This window comes from Macaca nemestrina, chromosome 2, assembly GCF_043159975.1.
Source record: "Macaca nemestrina isolate mMacNem1 chromosome 2, mMacNem.hap1, whole genome shotgun sequence".
In the NCBI taxonomy this organism is placed as follows: domain Eukaryota; kingdom Metazoa; phylum Chordata; class Mammalia; order Primates; family Cercopithecidae; genus Macaca; species Macaca nemestrina.
The window spans coordinates 174,770,990-174,784,225 of record NC_092126.1 but is presented as its reverse complement, the minus strand read 5'-3'; the positions used below and the strand labels follow the sequence as shown (position 1 = coordinate 174,784,225).

The window sequence follows — 13,236 nt, the reverse complement described above, 5'->3', positions numbered from 1 at the left end:
TTTGTAACTCAGCTCCTTCATCTATGAAACAAAGAATTTGGACCAGATCATTTCTAAGACATCTAATTCTAATGCTCTTTGAGTCTGTGTTACAAATTCAATGTCTTGGATTCATAATATTAATTTTACCTCTTATCTTCATTTAGGTATAGTGTCCCACTTAACCAGTTTTTACTCTGGGCTCTTTACTGTTTCATAGCATGATAATAACTATCTCCTACTCCATTGGGGTGATGGTATAGGGGCTTAGAAAGGCACTTATTGAACTTTAGATGTGGAAAAGATCTGAGATCCCTGAACCAACTATTAGAAATACTTTAGTATAGCTCCCAGAAAGATCAGTCCTCACATACCTTCATTCTTAGTCCATGTCTCTTGTTAAACATATATAAACCATCTCATAGTTTAGCTATTCCTCAACAGGCATTCTGCACTGAGGCAGAGAAAAAGATAAGTTGTTTTACACTATCATATTTGTTTCATTTTTTCATTGCAATGCTCTGTTAATTTTGTGAATGCCAGGGTGGATTGCACCAAGAAGGAAAAGCTGATTTGCTGCTGTTGCCCATTCAGTAATCAATAGGTTAAGTAAAGCTTACATTACTTCAGCAATTCAAAATGTATATCCCAAAAACAGCCAACCCCATAGACGGCTGTTACCTACTCCATAGGAAGGGAAAGTGGGTTAACTGTATAGTGGCCTGAAAAGGATACTTTACTGCTTCACTTACCACGAACATGTCCAGTAGTTCATTTTTGTCAATAGAACCATTTCCATCAACATCATACAGCTTAAAATACCATTTTAATTTTTGCTCCATTTTTTCTTGCACGATTAGATTTACAGCAGCAATAAACTCCAAAAAGTCAATAAATCCATCCTATGGAAATTAAGGTGAAAAGAAAAATAAATATTTAAGAAGAATAATTGTTTTTTATTTGAGAAGTCAGCATTCATGAACAGGGCCTTTAGTATAACTTAAATCAATCCAAAAGATTTCAGCATAAAACTTTTCCCTAGTGTTTCATTTAAAAAAAGTTTACAGACACAAGTGACTTTAATTTTACAATTAAGTGCCTTAAGTAAATAGGCATTATTTTTTAGTGTAGTTTTAGGCTCACAGCAAAATTGAATGGAAGGTACAGAGGTTTCCTATATACTCCCTGTCCCCACACATGCCTAGTCTCCTCCGTCGTCAGTGTCTCCCATCAGAATGGTACATTTGTTATAATTGCTGAACCTACACTGACACATCATCATCACCCAAAGTCCATAGTTTACATTAGTGTCCAATCTTTGTACTTTACATTCTGCAAGTCTAGATATATAATGCCATGTACCCACCATTATAGTATTGCATAGAGTAGTTTTGCTATCCTAAAATTCCTCTGCGTTGTGCCTATTTAGTCTTCCCTAACTCCTGACAACCATTAATCTTTTTACAGTCTCCATAGCTTTACCTTTCTAGAAAGTTATATGGTTAAAATTATATAGTGTGTAGTATATGGTACGTAGTTTTTTCAGATTGGCTTCCTTCACTTAGTAATATGCATTTAAATTTCCTCCTTGTCTTTCCAGGGTTTGATAGCTCATTTCTTTTCAGCACTAAATAATACTCCATTGTCTGGATGTACTTCAGTTTATTTATCCATTCACTTCCTGCAGGACATTTTGGTTGCTTCCAGATTTTGGCAATTATAAATAAAGTTGCTAAAAATATCTATGTGCAGATTTCTTGTGGACTTAAGTTTTTAACCCCTTTGGACAAATACCAGGGGATTTGGATGATATGTAAGAGTATGTTTAGTTTTTAAGAAACTGCCAAACTATCTTTCAAAGTAGTTGAACCATTTTACATTTCTACCAGCACTGAATGAGAGTTCCTGTCACTCCACATCCTCACTGGCATTTGGTGTTTTTAGTGTTCTGGATTTTGGCCATTCTAATAGGTGTGCAGCGGTATCTCCTTGTTTTAACTTGCAATTCCCTAATAATATATGATGTTGAACATCTTTTTATGTGCTTGTTTACCACCTGTATTTCTTCTTTGGTGAAATATTTGGCCTATTTCTTAATCAGATTGTTTTCCTTTTTTCAATTTTTTTAAAATTTCAATAGGTTTTTGGGAATCGGGGGCATTTGGTTACATGAATACATTTTTTAGTGGTGATTTCTGAGATTTTGGTGCACCCATCACCTGAGCAGTGAACACTGTAGCCAAGGTGTAGTCTTTTATCCCTCGCCACCCTCTACCCTTTCCCCAAAGTCCAATGTATCATTCCTATGCCTTTGCATCCTCATAGCTCAGCTCCCACATATGAGTGAGAACAGACATTGTTTGTTTTTTCCATTTCTGAGTTACTTCACTTAGAATAATAGTCTCTACTTTTATCCAGGTTGCTGTGAATGCCATTATTTCATTCCTTTTTATGTCTCAGTAGTATTCCATGGTGTATACACACACACACACACACACACACACACACACACATATTGATAATTGTCTTTATCCACTCATTGATTGATGTGCATTTGGGCTGGTTCCATATTTTTGCATTTGCAAATTGTGCTGCCATACACACGCATGTGCAAGTATCTTTTTCATATAATGACTTCTTTTTCTCTGAATAGATACCTAGTAGTAGGATTGCTGGATCAAACAGTAGGTCTACGTTTAGTTTTAAGGAATCTCCACGCTGTTTCACATAGTAGTTGCTAGTTTACATTCCCACCAGCAGTGTAAAAGTGTTCCCTTTTCTCTGTATCCATACCAACATTTGTTGTTTTTTTGATTATGGCCATTCTTGCAGGAGTGAGGTGACATTGCATTGTGGTTTTGATTTACATTTCCCTGATAATTAGTAATGTTAAGCATTTTTCCATATGTTTGTTGGCCATGTGTCTATCTTCTTTTGAGAATTGTCTATTCATGTCCTTAGCCCACTTTTTTATTATTATTATACTTTAAGTTCTGAGATACGTGTGCAGAACGTGCAGGTTTGTTACACAGGTATACACATGCCATGGTGGTTTGCTGCACCCATCAATCCGTCACCTACATTAGGTATTTCTCCTAATGCTATTCCTCCCCTAGCTCCCTACCCCCCGACAGGCCTCTCCCTGTGTCCATGTGTTCTCATTGTTCAACTCCCACTTATGAGTGAGAACATGAGGTGTTTGGTTTTCTGTTCCTGTGTTAGTTTGAGGAGAATGATGGTTTCCAGCGTCATCCATGCCCCTGCAAAGGACATGAACTCATTCTTTTTTATTAACCCACTTTTTGATAGGTTTGTTTGGTTTTTTCTTGCTGATTTGTTTGAGTTCTTTGTAGATTCTCGCAATTAGTCCTTTGTCGAATGTACAGATTGTGAGATTTTCTCCCACTCTGTGGGTTGTCTGTAAACTCTGCTGATTATTTCTTTTGCTGTGCAGAAGCTTTTTAGTTTGAGTCCTATGTATTTATTTTTGTTTTTCTTGCATTTGCTTTTGGGTTCTTAATCATGAAGTCTTTGCCTAAGCCAATATCTAGAAGGGTTTTTCTGGTGTTATCTTCTAGAATCTTTATGGTTTTGGGTCTTTAAGTCTTTGATCCATCTTGAGTTGATTTTTGTATAAGGTGAGAGACAAGGATCCAGATTTATTCTTCTACATGTGGCTTGCCAATTATCCCAGCACCATTTGTTGAATAGGGTGTCCTTTCCCCACTTTATGCTTTTGTTTACTTTTTCAAAGATCAGTTGGCTATAAGTATTTGGCTTTATTTCTGGGTTCTCTATTCTGTTCTATTTGTCTATGTGCCTATTTTTATACCAGTGCCATGCTGTTTGGTTGACTATGGCCTTATAGTATAATTTGAAGTTGGGTAATATGATGTCTCTAGATTTGTTCTTTCTGCTTAGTCTTGATTTAGCTATGCAGGCTTTTTTTTTTTTTTTTTTTGGTTCCATATGAATTTTAGAATTTTTTTTCTAGTTCTGTGAAAAATGTTGGTGGTATTTTGATGGGAGTTGCATTTAATTTGAAGATTGTTTTTGGTTCTATGGTAATTTTCACAATATTGATTCTACTCATCCATGAGCGTGGGATGTGTTTTTGTTTGTTTGTGTCATCTATGATTTCTTGCAGCAGTGTTTTGCAGTTTTCCTTGTAGAGGTCTTTCGACTCCTTGGTTAGGTATATTCCTAAGTATTTAATATTTTTGCCGCTATTGTGAAAGGGGTTGAGTTCTTAACTTGATTCTCAGCTTGATCGCTGTCGGTGTATAGAAGAGCTACTGGTTTGTATACATTAATTTTGTATCCTTAACTTTTGCTGAATTCATTTGTCAGTTCTAGGAGCTTTTTGGAGGAATCTTTAGAGTTTTCTAGGTATATGATCACATCATCAGCAAACAGCAACAATTTGACTTCCTCTTTACTGATTTGGATTCCCTTTTTTTCTTTCTCTTGTCTTATTGCTCTGGGTAGGACTTCCAGTACTAAGTTGAACAGAAGTGGTGAAAGTGGGCATCTTGTCTTGTTCTCAAGGGAAATGCTTTCAACTTTTACCCATTCAGTATGATGTTGGTTGTGGGTTTGTCACAGATTACTTTTCTTACCTTAAGATATGTCCCTTCTATGCCGATTTTGCTGACGGTTTTAATCATAAAGGGATGCTAGATTTTGTCAAATGCTTTTTCTGTGTCTATTGACATGATCATGTGATTTTTGTTTTTAATTCTGTTTATGTGGTGTATTACATTTATTAACTTATGTATATTAAACCATCCCTGCATCCCTAATATAAAACCCACTTGATCTTGGTGGATTATTTTTTTGATATGCTGTTGGATTCGGTTTGCTAGTATTTTATTGAGGGTTTTTGCATCTTTGTTCATCCAGGTTATTGGTCTGTCATTTTCTTTTTTTTGTTATGTCCTTCCTGGTTTTGGTATTAGAGTGATACCGGCTTAATAGAAGGATTGAGGGAGAATTCCCTCTTTCTCTAGCTTTTGGAATAGTGTCAATAGGATTCGTACCAATTCTTTTTTGACTGTCTAATATAATTCCGCTGTGAATCCTGGACTTTTTTGTTGGCAATTTTTTTGTTACCATTTCAATCTTGCTGCTTGTTATTGGTCTGTTCATAGATTCAATCTCTTTCTGATTTAATCTAGGAGATTTGTGTATTTCCAGGAATGTATCCATCTCCTCTAGGTTTTCTGTTTTATGCACATAAAGGTGTTCATAGTAGCCTTCAATGATCTTTTGTATTTCTGTGGTATCGGTTGTAACATCTCCTGTTTCATTTCTAATTGAGCTTATTTGGATATTCTCTCTTCTTTTCTTGGTTAATCTAGTTAATGGCCTGTCAGTTTTATTTATTTTTTCAAAGAACCAGCTTTATGTTTCATTTATCTTTTGTATTTCTTTTTTTTTTTCAATTTCATTTAGTTCTGCTCTGATCTTCATTATTTATTTTCTTCTGCTGGGTTTAGGTTTAGATTATTCATGTTTATGCAGTTCTGTGAGGTGAGACCTTATTTGTGCTCTTTCAGACTTTTGATGTAGGCATTTAATGTTATAAACTTTCCTCTTAGGACCACTTTTGCTGTATCACAGAGGTTTTGATAGGTTGTGTCACTATTATCATTCAGTTCAAGGAATTTTTAAAATTTCCATCTTAATCTCATTGTTGACCCAACGATCATTCTGAAGCAGGTTATTTAATTTCCTTGTATTTGCATGGTTTTGAGGGTTCCTTTTGGAGTTGATTTGCAATTTTCTTCCACTGCAGTCTGAGAGAGTACTTGATATAATTTAAATTTTCTCAAATTTACTGAGACTTGTTTTGTGGCCTAACATATGGTCTATCTTGGTGAATGTTCCATCTGCTGATGAATAGAACGTACATTCTGCAGGTGTTGGGTAGAATGCTCTGTAAATATGTGTTAAGTCCATTTGTTCTAGGGCATAGTTTAAGTCCATTGTTTCTTTATTGACTTTCTGTGTTAATGACCTGTGTAGTGGTATCAGTGGAGTATTAAAGTCCTCCACTATTATTGTATTGTCATCTATTTCATTTCTTAGGTCTAGTAATAATTGTTTATAAATTTGGGAGCTCCAGGCCAGGCATGGTGGCTCATGCCTGTAATCCCAGCACTTTGGGAGGCCGAGGCAGGTGGATCACCTGAGATCAAGAGTTCGAGACCAGACTGACCAATATGGTGAAACCCCGTCTCCACTAAAAATTCAAAAATTAGCCAGACATGGTGGCAGATGCCTGTAATCCCAGCTACATGGGAGGCTGAGGCAGGAGAATCATTTGAACCCAGGAGGCAGATGTTGCAGTGAGCTGAGATTGTGCCATTGCTCCCCAGCCTAGGTGATAGAGCAAGACTCCATCTGAAAAAAAAAATTGGGGAACTCCAGTGTTAGGTGAATATATATTTAGAATTCTGATATTTTCCTGTTGGACTAGTCCATTTATTACTATATAATGTTCCCCTTTATCTTTTTTAACTGCTGTTACTTTAAAGTTTGTTTTGTCTGATATAAGAACAGCTCCTCCTGCTCGCTTTTGGTGTCCGTTTGCATGTAATGTCTTTTTCCACCCCCTTACCTTAAGTTTATGTGAATCCTTATTTGTTAGGTGAGTCTCTTGAAGGCAGCAGATAGTTGGCTGGTTAAGTCCTATTTATTCTGCCATTCTGTATCTTTTAAGTGGAGCTTTAGGCCATTTATTTTCAATGTTAGTATTCAGATGTGAGGTATTATTATATTGATTATGCTCTTTGTTGCCTGAAGCTCTGTTCTTTTTTGAGATGGAGTATCACTCCGTCCCCCAGGCTGGAGTGCAGGGGCGTAATCTTGGCTTACTGCAAGCTCTGCCTCCCAGGTTCACACCATTCTCCTGCCTCAGCCTCCAAGTAGCTGGGACTACAGGCACCTGCCACCATGCCTGGCTACTTTTTTGTATGGTTAGTAGAGATGAGGTTTCACCATGTTAGCCAGGATGGTCTCAATCTCCTGACCTCGTGATCTGCCCTCCTCAGCCTCCCAAAGTGCTGGGATTACAGGCATGAGCCACTACGCCCTGCCTGTTTTGTTTTGTTTTTTTTTTTTTCTGTTCATTGTGTTATTGTTATATAGATCCTGTGAGATTTATGCCTTAAGGAGGTTCTATTTTGGTTTATTTTGAGGATTTGTTTTAAGATTTAGAGCTCCTTTTAGCAGTTCTTGTGGTGCTGGCTTGGTACTGGAGAATTCTCTCAGCATTTGTTTGTCTGTAAATGACTGTATCTTTCCTTCATTTATGAAGCTCGGTTTCACTAGATACAAAATTCTTGGCTGATAATTGCTTTGTTTAAGGAGGCTAAAAATATGACCCCAATCCCTTCTAGCTTGTAGGGTTTCTGCTGAGAAATCTGCTGTTAATCTGATAGGTTTTCCTTTGTAGGTTATGATGCTTTTGCCTCACAGCTCTTAAGATTCTTTCATTTGTCTTGACTTTAGATAAGCTGACGACTATGTGCCTAGGCAATGATCTTTTTGCGATGAATTTCCCAGGTGATCTCTGAGCCTCTTGTATTTGGATATCCAAATCTCTAGCAAGGCTGAGGAAGTTTTACTTTACTATTCCCTCAAATATGTTTTCTAAACTTTTAGACTTCTATTCTTCCTCAGGAACCCAATTATTCTTAGGTTTGGACATTTAACATAGTCCCAAACTTCTTGGAGGTTCTTTTTTTTTAACTTTTTTTTTTTTTTTTTGTCTTTGATAGATTGGGTTAATTCAAAAGCCTTGTCTTTGAGCTCTAAAGTTCTTTCTTCTGCTTATTTGATTCTATTGCTGAGACTTTCTAGTGTATTTGGCATTTCTCTAATTGGGTCCTTGATTTCCAGAAGTTGTGATTGTTTTTATTTGTGCAATCTATTTCACTGAATAATTTTCCTTTTCCTTTCATATCCTATACCTTTAAGTTAGTCTTCACCTTCCTGGTGCTTCCTTGATTAGCTTAATAATTGACCTTTTGAATTCTATTTTGCAGTTCAGAGGTTTTGTCTTATTTTGAATCCATTGCTGGTGAGCTGGTATGATCTTGGAGTCTTGTTTTATCATACTATCAGAATTGTTTTTCTCGTTTCTTCTCATTTGGGTAGACTATATCCAAGGGAAGATCTGAGATTCAAGAGCTGCTGTTCAGAATTCTTTTGTCCCGTGGGATGCTCCATTGATGTGGTGTTCTCCCCCTTACCCTAGGAATGGAGCTTCCTGAGAGCCAAACTGTAGTGATTGTTTTTGCTCTTCTGGGTCCAGCGACCTAGTGGAGCTACTGGGCTCCGGGCTGGTACTGGGGATTATCTGCAAAGAGTCTTGTTATCTGTCTTCAGGCCTTGCAGTCAAGGATACCAGCACAGATTTTCAGCATCTCAGGGAGCCTGAAGCAGTGATCTAGTTCCTTCAAAGGGCCTGTGGATTATCTCAGCTTTCCTGCTATGTACCTGTGGTAGTTCTTGGAGCAAAAGTCCATGATGTGAGTCTCCACACGCTGCTCCATCCATCCAAGCAGGAGCTGCAAGCTAGTCCTGCCCCTCTCCACCATCTTAATCCAGATTGTCTTCTTATTGTTGAGTTTTAGGAGTTCTTTTTGTATTCTGGATAATAGTCGTTCATCAGCTATGTTTTTTGCAAATATTTTCTCCCAGTTGGTGGCTTGTCTTTTTATTTTTTGACAATGTCTTTTGCAGAGCAGAAGTTTTTAATTTTGATAAACTCCAGCTTATTATTTTTCATGAATTATGCCTTTATCATTGTATCGAAAACATCATTACCAAACCCAAGGTCAGCTAGATTTTCTCTTAAGTTATCTTTTAGGAGTTTTAGAGTTTTGCATTTTATATTTAGGTCTCTGATTCATTTTGAATAAATTTTTGTGAAAGGTGTAAGGTCTTTGTCTGGATGCTTTTCTTTGCACATGGATGTTTCATTGTTTCAGCACCATTTGTTGAAAAGACTGTCTTTTCTCCACTGTATTGCCTTTGTTTCTTTGTCAAGGATTAGTTGACTAGACATATGTTCGTCTATTTCTGGCCCTCTATTCCCTCATATTGATTGATGTATCTGTTCTTTCAGAAATACCACACTGTCTCAATTACTATACTTTTACAGTAAGTCTTAAAGTCAGGTAGTTTCAGTACCCCAAATTTGTTCTTCTCCTTCAATATTATATTGGCGATTCTGGGTCTTTTGCCTCTCCATATAAACATTAGAATCAATTTGTCAATATTTACAAAGTAACTTGCTAGGAGTTTGATTTGAATTTCATTGAATCTACAGATCAATTTGGGAAGAAGTAACACCTTGACAACACTGAGTCTCCCTTTACATGAATATAGAATCTCTCTCCTTGCTGGGCGCGGTGGCTCACGCCTGTAATCCCAGCATTTTGTGAGACTGAGGCGGGCGGATCACCTGAAGTCAGGAGTTCAAGACCAGCCTGGCTAACATGGTAAAGCCCCATCTCTACTAAAAATAGAAAAAATTAGCTGGGCATGGTGGTGGGCGCCTGTAATCCCAGCTACTTGGGAGGCTGAGGCAGGAGAATCACTTGAACCCGGGAGGCAGAGGTTCCGCTGCACTCCAGCCTGGGCAACAGAAGCGAAACTCTGTCTCAAAAAAAAAAAAAAGAATCTCTCTCCTTTTATTTAGTTCTTTGATTTCTTTTATCAGAGTTTTGTAGTTTTCCTCATGTAGATTTTGTACATATTTTGTCAGATTTATACCTAATAATTTCATTTGAGGGTGCCAATGTAAATGGTAATATGTTAACTCCACTTATTTATTGCTGGTATATAGGAAAGTGATGACTGATGACTTTCGTATAAAAAAACTTTGTGTCTGAAACCTTGCTAAAATCTCTTATTAGTTCTAGGAGATTTTTTTCTGCCAATTCTTTTGAGTTTTCCAAAGTTGAGTATCATGTTATTCGCAAAGACAGTTTTATTTTCTCCTTCCCAAACAGTTTAAATTTTATATCCTTTTCTTGTCTTAATGCAGTAGCTAGGACTTCCAGTAAAATGTTGAAAATCAGTGATGAGAGGTGACATCCTTGCCTTGTTTCTGATCTTAGTGGGAAAGCTCTTAGTTTCTTACCAGTAAGCATAAGGCTTACTGTCAGGTTTTTGTAGATATTCTTTATCAAGTTGAGATTAACTACCTTTTTAGAGAAAATGTTTACTTCTTATGCCAAAGAAACAAACATAAAATTCCTCACCACTGAACTTTTTCAATGTCTTTCTTCTTCTGAATTTCTTCAGATTTTGTCCTCTTCTGAAGACCAAGTACCAATTTTTAATAGAAGGAAAACATATCAAGCAGACAAATTTTATATTCCTTTTAATAGGAACTGGTTGATATTTTTGGGCTGCTAAATTGCAGGTTAGGATTTAAGTGCATAGTTTTAGGTATGAATCAAAATTAATGAGGCTCTTTTTCTATAAAGATTTTGTCCTATTCATCAATCTTGGAGAAGATTATTTAAGGACTGCAAGTTTAGGTGGTGTGCCTTATCCTGTTTTTAATTGGTAAAACATTTTCAGTTGAAACAGAAACAATCTGTGTCACTCTTTAGAATCATATGCTTCAAACCTGGCATATGTAAATGTTCAACTGTCTAAGGAAAGGTGGCCAGCTCTAGGGAGGCACGTGACTCATTCTTCGCTATTTTCCCGTGTGAGTTCTGATGCTGACGGTGGCATATCCAGCACAAGAACACGTGCTGCAGGCTGTAGTCTTTTTGGAGTATTTGTGACGCCAGGGTCTGTTCACAAAACTGGGATGTGACAAAAAGTAAACCACTGCTTCCCGGAAATAAAGAGATTTAGATTTATCAGTCTGTAAAGCGTTATGTGTTTGCCTGCATCTTAAGCTTTTGTGAATAGTTTCACGAAGTCTATAAAAAGAGCTACTGAGAAATGACCAATAGTTCTGAATTGGGAAGCAAAGTCTACTTGGCTTTTTAAAGGTTTTTAAAAATAAGATTACCACAATATTTCAGACGTTGGAAGCTAATGTGGTAATCACTATAGCATTGTTTTCTAAATTTATTACACTTTTATTTTCTACACTGTGGACGTTTTACTTTTACAGTCAGAAAGTGATAAGAAAACATTTCAAAGTCATTTTACTGCATTTAGTATTAGATTTTTGTGTTTTACGACTTAGACCTCTTTACCCCATCAGTAACTTTGATCTTCTTATAAGAGATAAGATTTCTTCTGACAGATAGGCGTCTATTTCAATGAGTCTCCTAAAAGAAATTCGTTCAAAGACACAAAACCTAACTGATTTTACCTTATTGCTGCTTGCCTTTCCTACTGCTCCCTGCCACTTCACTTTATTAATCCCCAGCAGAGCTATGACTGAGACAAGCGAAATATGTTATTATAGGGTTGAAATTTATTTAAGATGACAACGAGGTATCACATCTCCAGATTCGGCAGGACATGACCATTATTTTTCAGAAACAGTTCTGGAAGTGTGGATGAAATAAGCTGAATGGACAGTATCCAACCAGAGGTACATTGACTCCCAGGCCTTCCTCCGGGGTCTTTAGGGTTGACCAATGAATTCAGCAGTCTCCTGGACAGTTATTGTGTGAATTTACCAAAGAGTCACAGGAGCATCCTCCCTGGAGGCCTGGCTTGTTATTAAGTTGATCCTCCAGAGTTTCCATAAAAGCCTTTTATTTGATGATGGTCTGTTTCACTTTACAAGTTCCACTTCAGTGACTGCATTTTTCAATGTCACCTGCATGATGAATGGCAAAAGGCTAAATAGAGCAATGTTGCCCTTAGAATATTTGGTATTTTATTTTTAGGTACAGTGCATGGGTGGTACTAATATCTTTCAATTCAGGCTTTAAGAGCTCTGGGCAAGCCCTTATCATGAGATGCACATAAGTATTTTCACTGTGCGGTTTTTCAATGAACAACCTGGTTAATCAAACCTTTCTACTTAGACAAGGGCATCCTCTTTCAAAAACTTCTGTAAGCAAAACGTTTTGTGTTTTCATTTCAGTATTCTGTCATGCACTCAGGCAAATTGATCTTTACAATTTATGGCCAATTCTTCTGTTCCATTATCTTTCTGTTAAGATTTTGTAGAAATTTGCATTGGTGAAATGACTTTGGCAAATGTGATTTAATGACTTGTGTTGGCGTTGAAGAGGGTTTAGGGTACATACTTATTCTATGAATCGGGAGGAAAAAAAGTATTGTTTTCAGTTAGTCTATGGATTTCAAGGGCTGGAGAGGGGGATAATTATCACTGTGAAGGTGAGATGTCCCTGCAAATGTGACTAAGAAGGATGTAATAAAGTCCAAAGGTGAACCAAAGGAACACTCTTTTTTTTTTGAGATGGAGTCTTGCTCTGTCGCCCAGGCTGGAGTGCAGTGGTGCGATCCTGGCTGACTGCAACCTCCACCTCCCGGGTTCATGCCATTCTCCTGCCTCAGCCTCCCGAGTAGAGTAGCTGGGACTACAGGCACCCGCCACCATACCCGGGTAATTTTTTGTAATTTTAGTAGAGATGGGGTTTCCCTGTGTTAGCCAGAATGGTCTTGATCTCCTGACCTCGTGATCCACCTGCCTCAGCCTCCCAAAGTGCTGGGATTACAGGTGTGAGTCACCGCACCTGGCTGGGAACGCTCTTAAGCTCATGTTTCCATAGTTGAACTTCAGGAGTCCTCTGGCATACATAACTGTTTGGAGATGACGAATTTTTATTGGCCTGAACCTGAGTGGAGTTCATAAACCCCTTTCATGAGAATCATATGGGGGATAATGAAACATGCAGATTCCTAGACCCCCCACCAAAAAACAAACAAACAAACAACAACAACAACAAAAACCCAGCATCAAAGCTCCTTGGAATATAGTCCAAGAGTCTGCATTTTAAAATGCTCCTCAGATAAGTCTTACATATTCTAAGAGTGGAGAACCATGGACCTAAGCTGTTTTTCTAATCCACACCCTTCTCTGTAGGCAATTTTATCATCTAGCCATCTCTCCAAGTGGCTATTTATTTATTCCAATGTAAATTTATGTAACCTTATTAAAAGTAATTTGAAAAATTATGACCCAAATGGCTCAGTCTCAAAATGATATATGCCACAAGAATAAAGTCCAGCAGGCCAGGCATGGTGGCTCACACCTGTAATCTCAGCACTTTGGGAGGCTGAGGCAGGTGGATC

General features: G+C 37.5%; 1 protein-coding gene across 2 annotated transcripts in view; it reads right to left on the bottom strand.

Moving 5' to 3' along the window:
* LOC105477560 (guanylate cyclase activator 1C) overlaps positions 1 to 13,236 on the bottom strand; it is a 49,469-nt gene that overhangs the window by 13,487 nt on the left and 22,746 nt on the right. For both annotated transcript variants that reach the window (XM_071090511.1, XM_011734122.2), the window contains exon 2: positions 732 to 881. In XM_071090511.1, the coding sequence (XP_070946612.1) occupies positions 732 to 881 (150 nt within the window). The remainder of the gene's footprint in view (positions 1 to 731; positions 882 to 13,236) is intronic.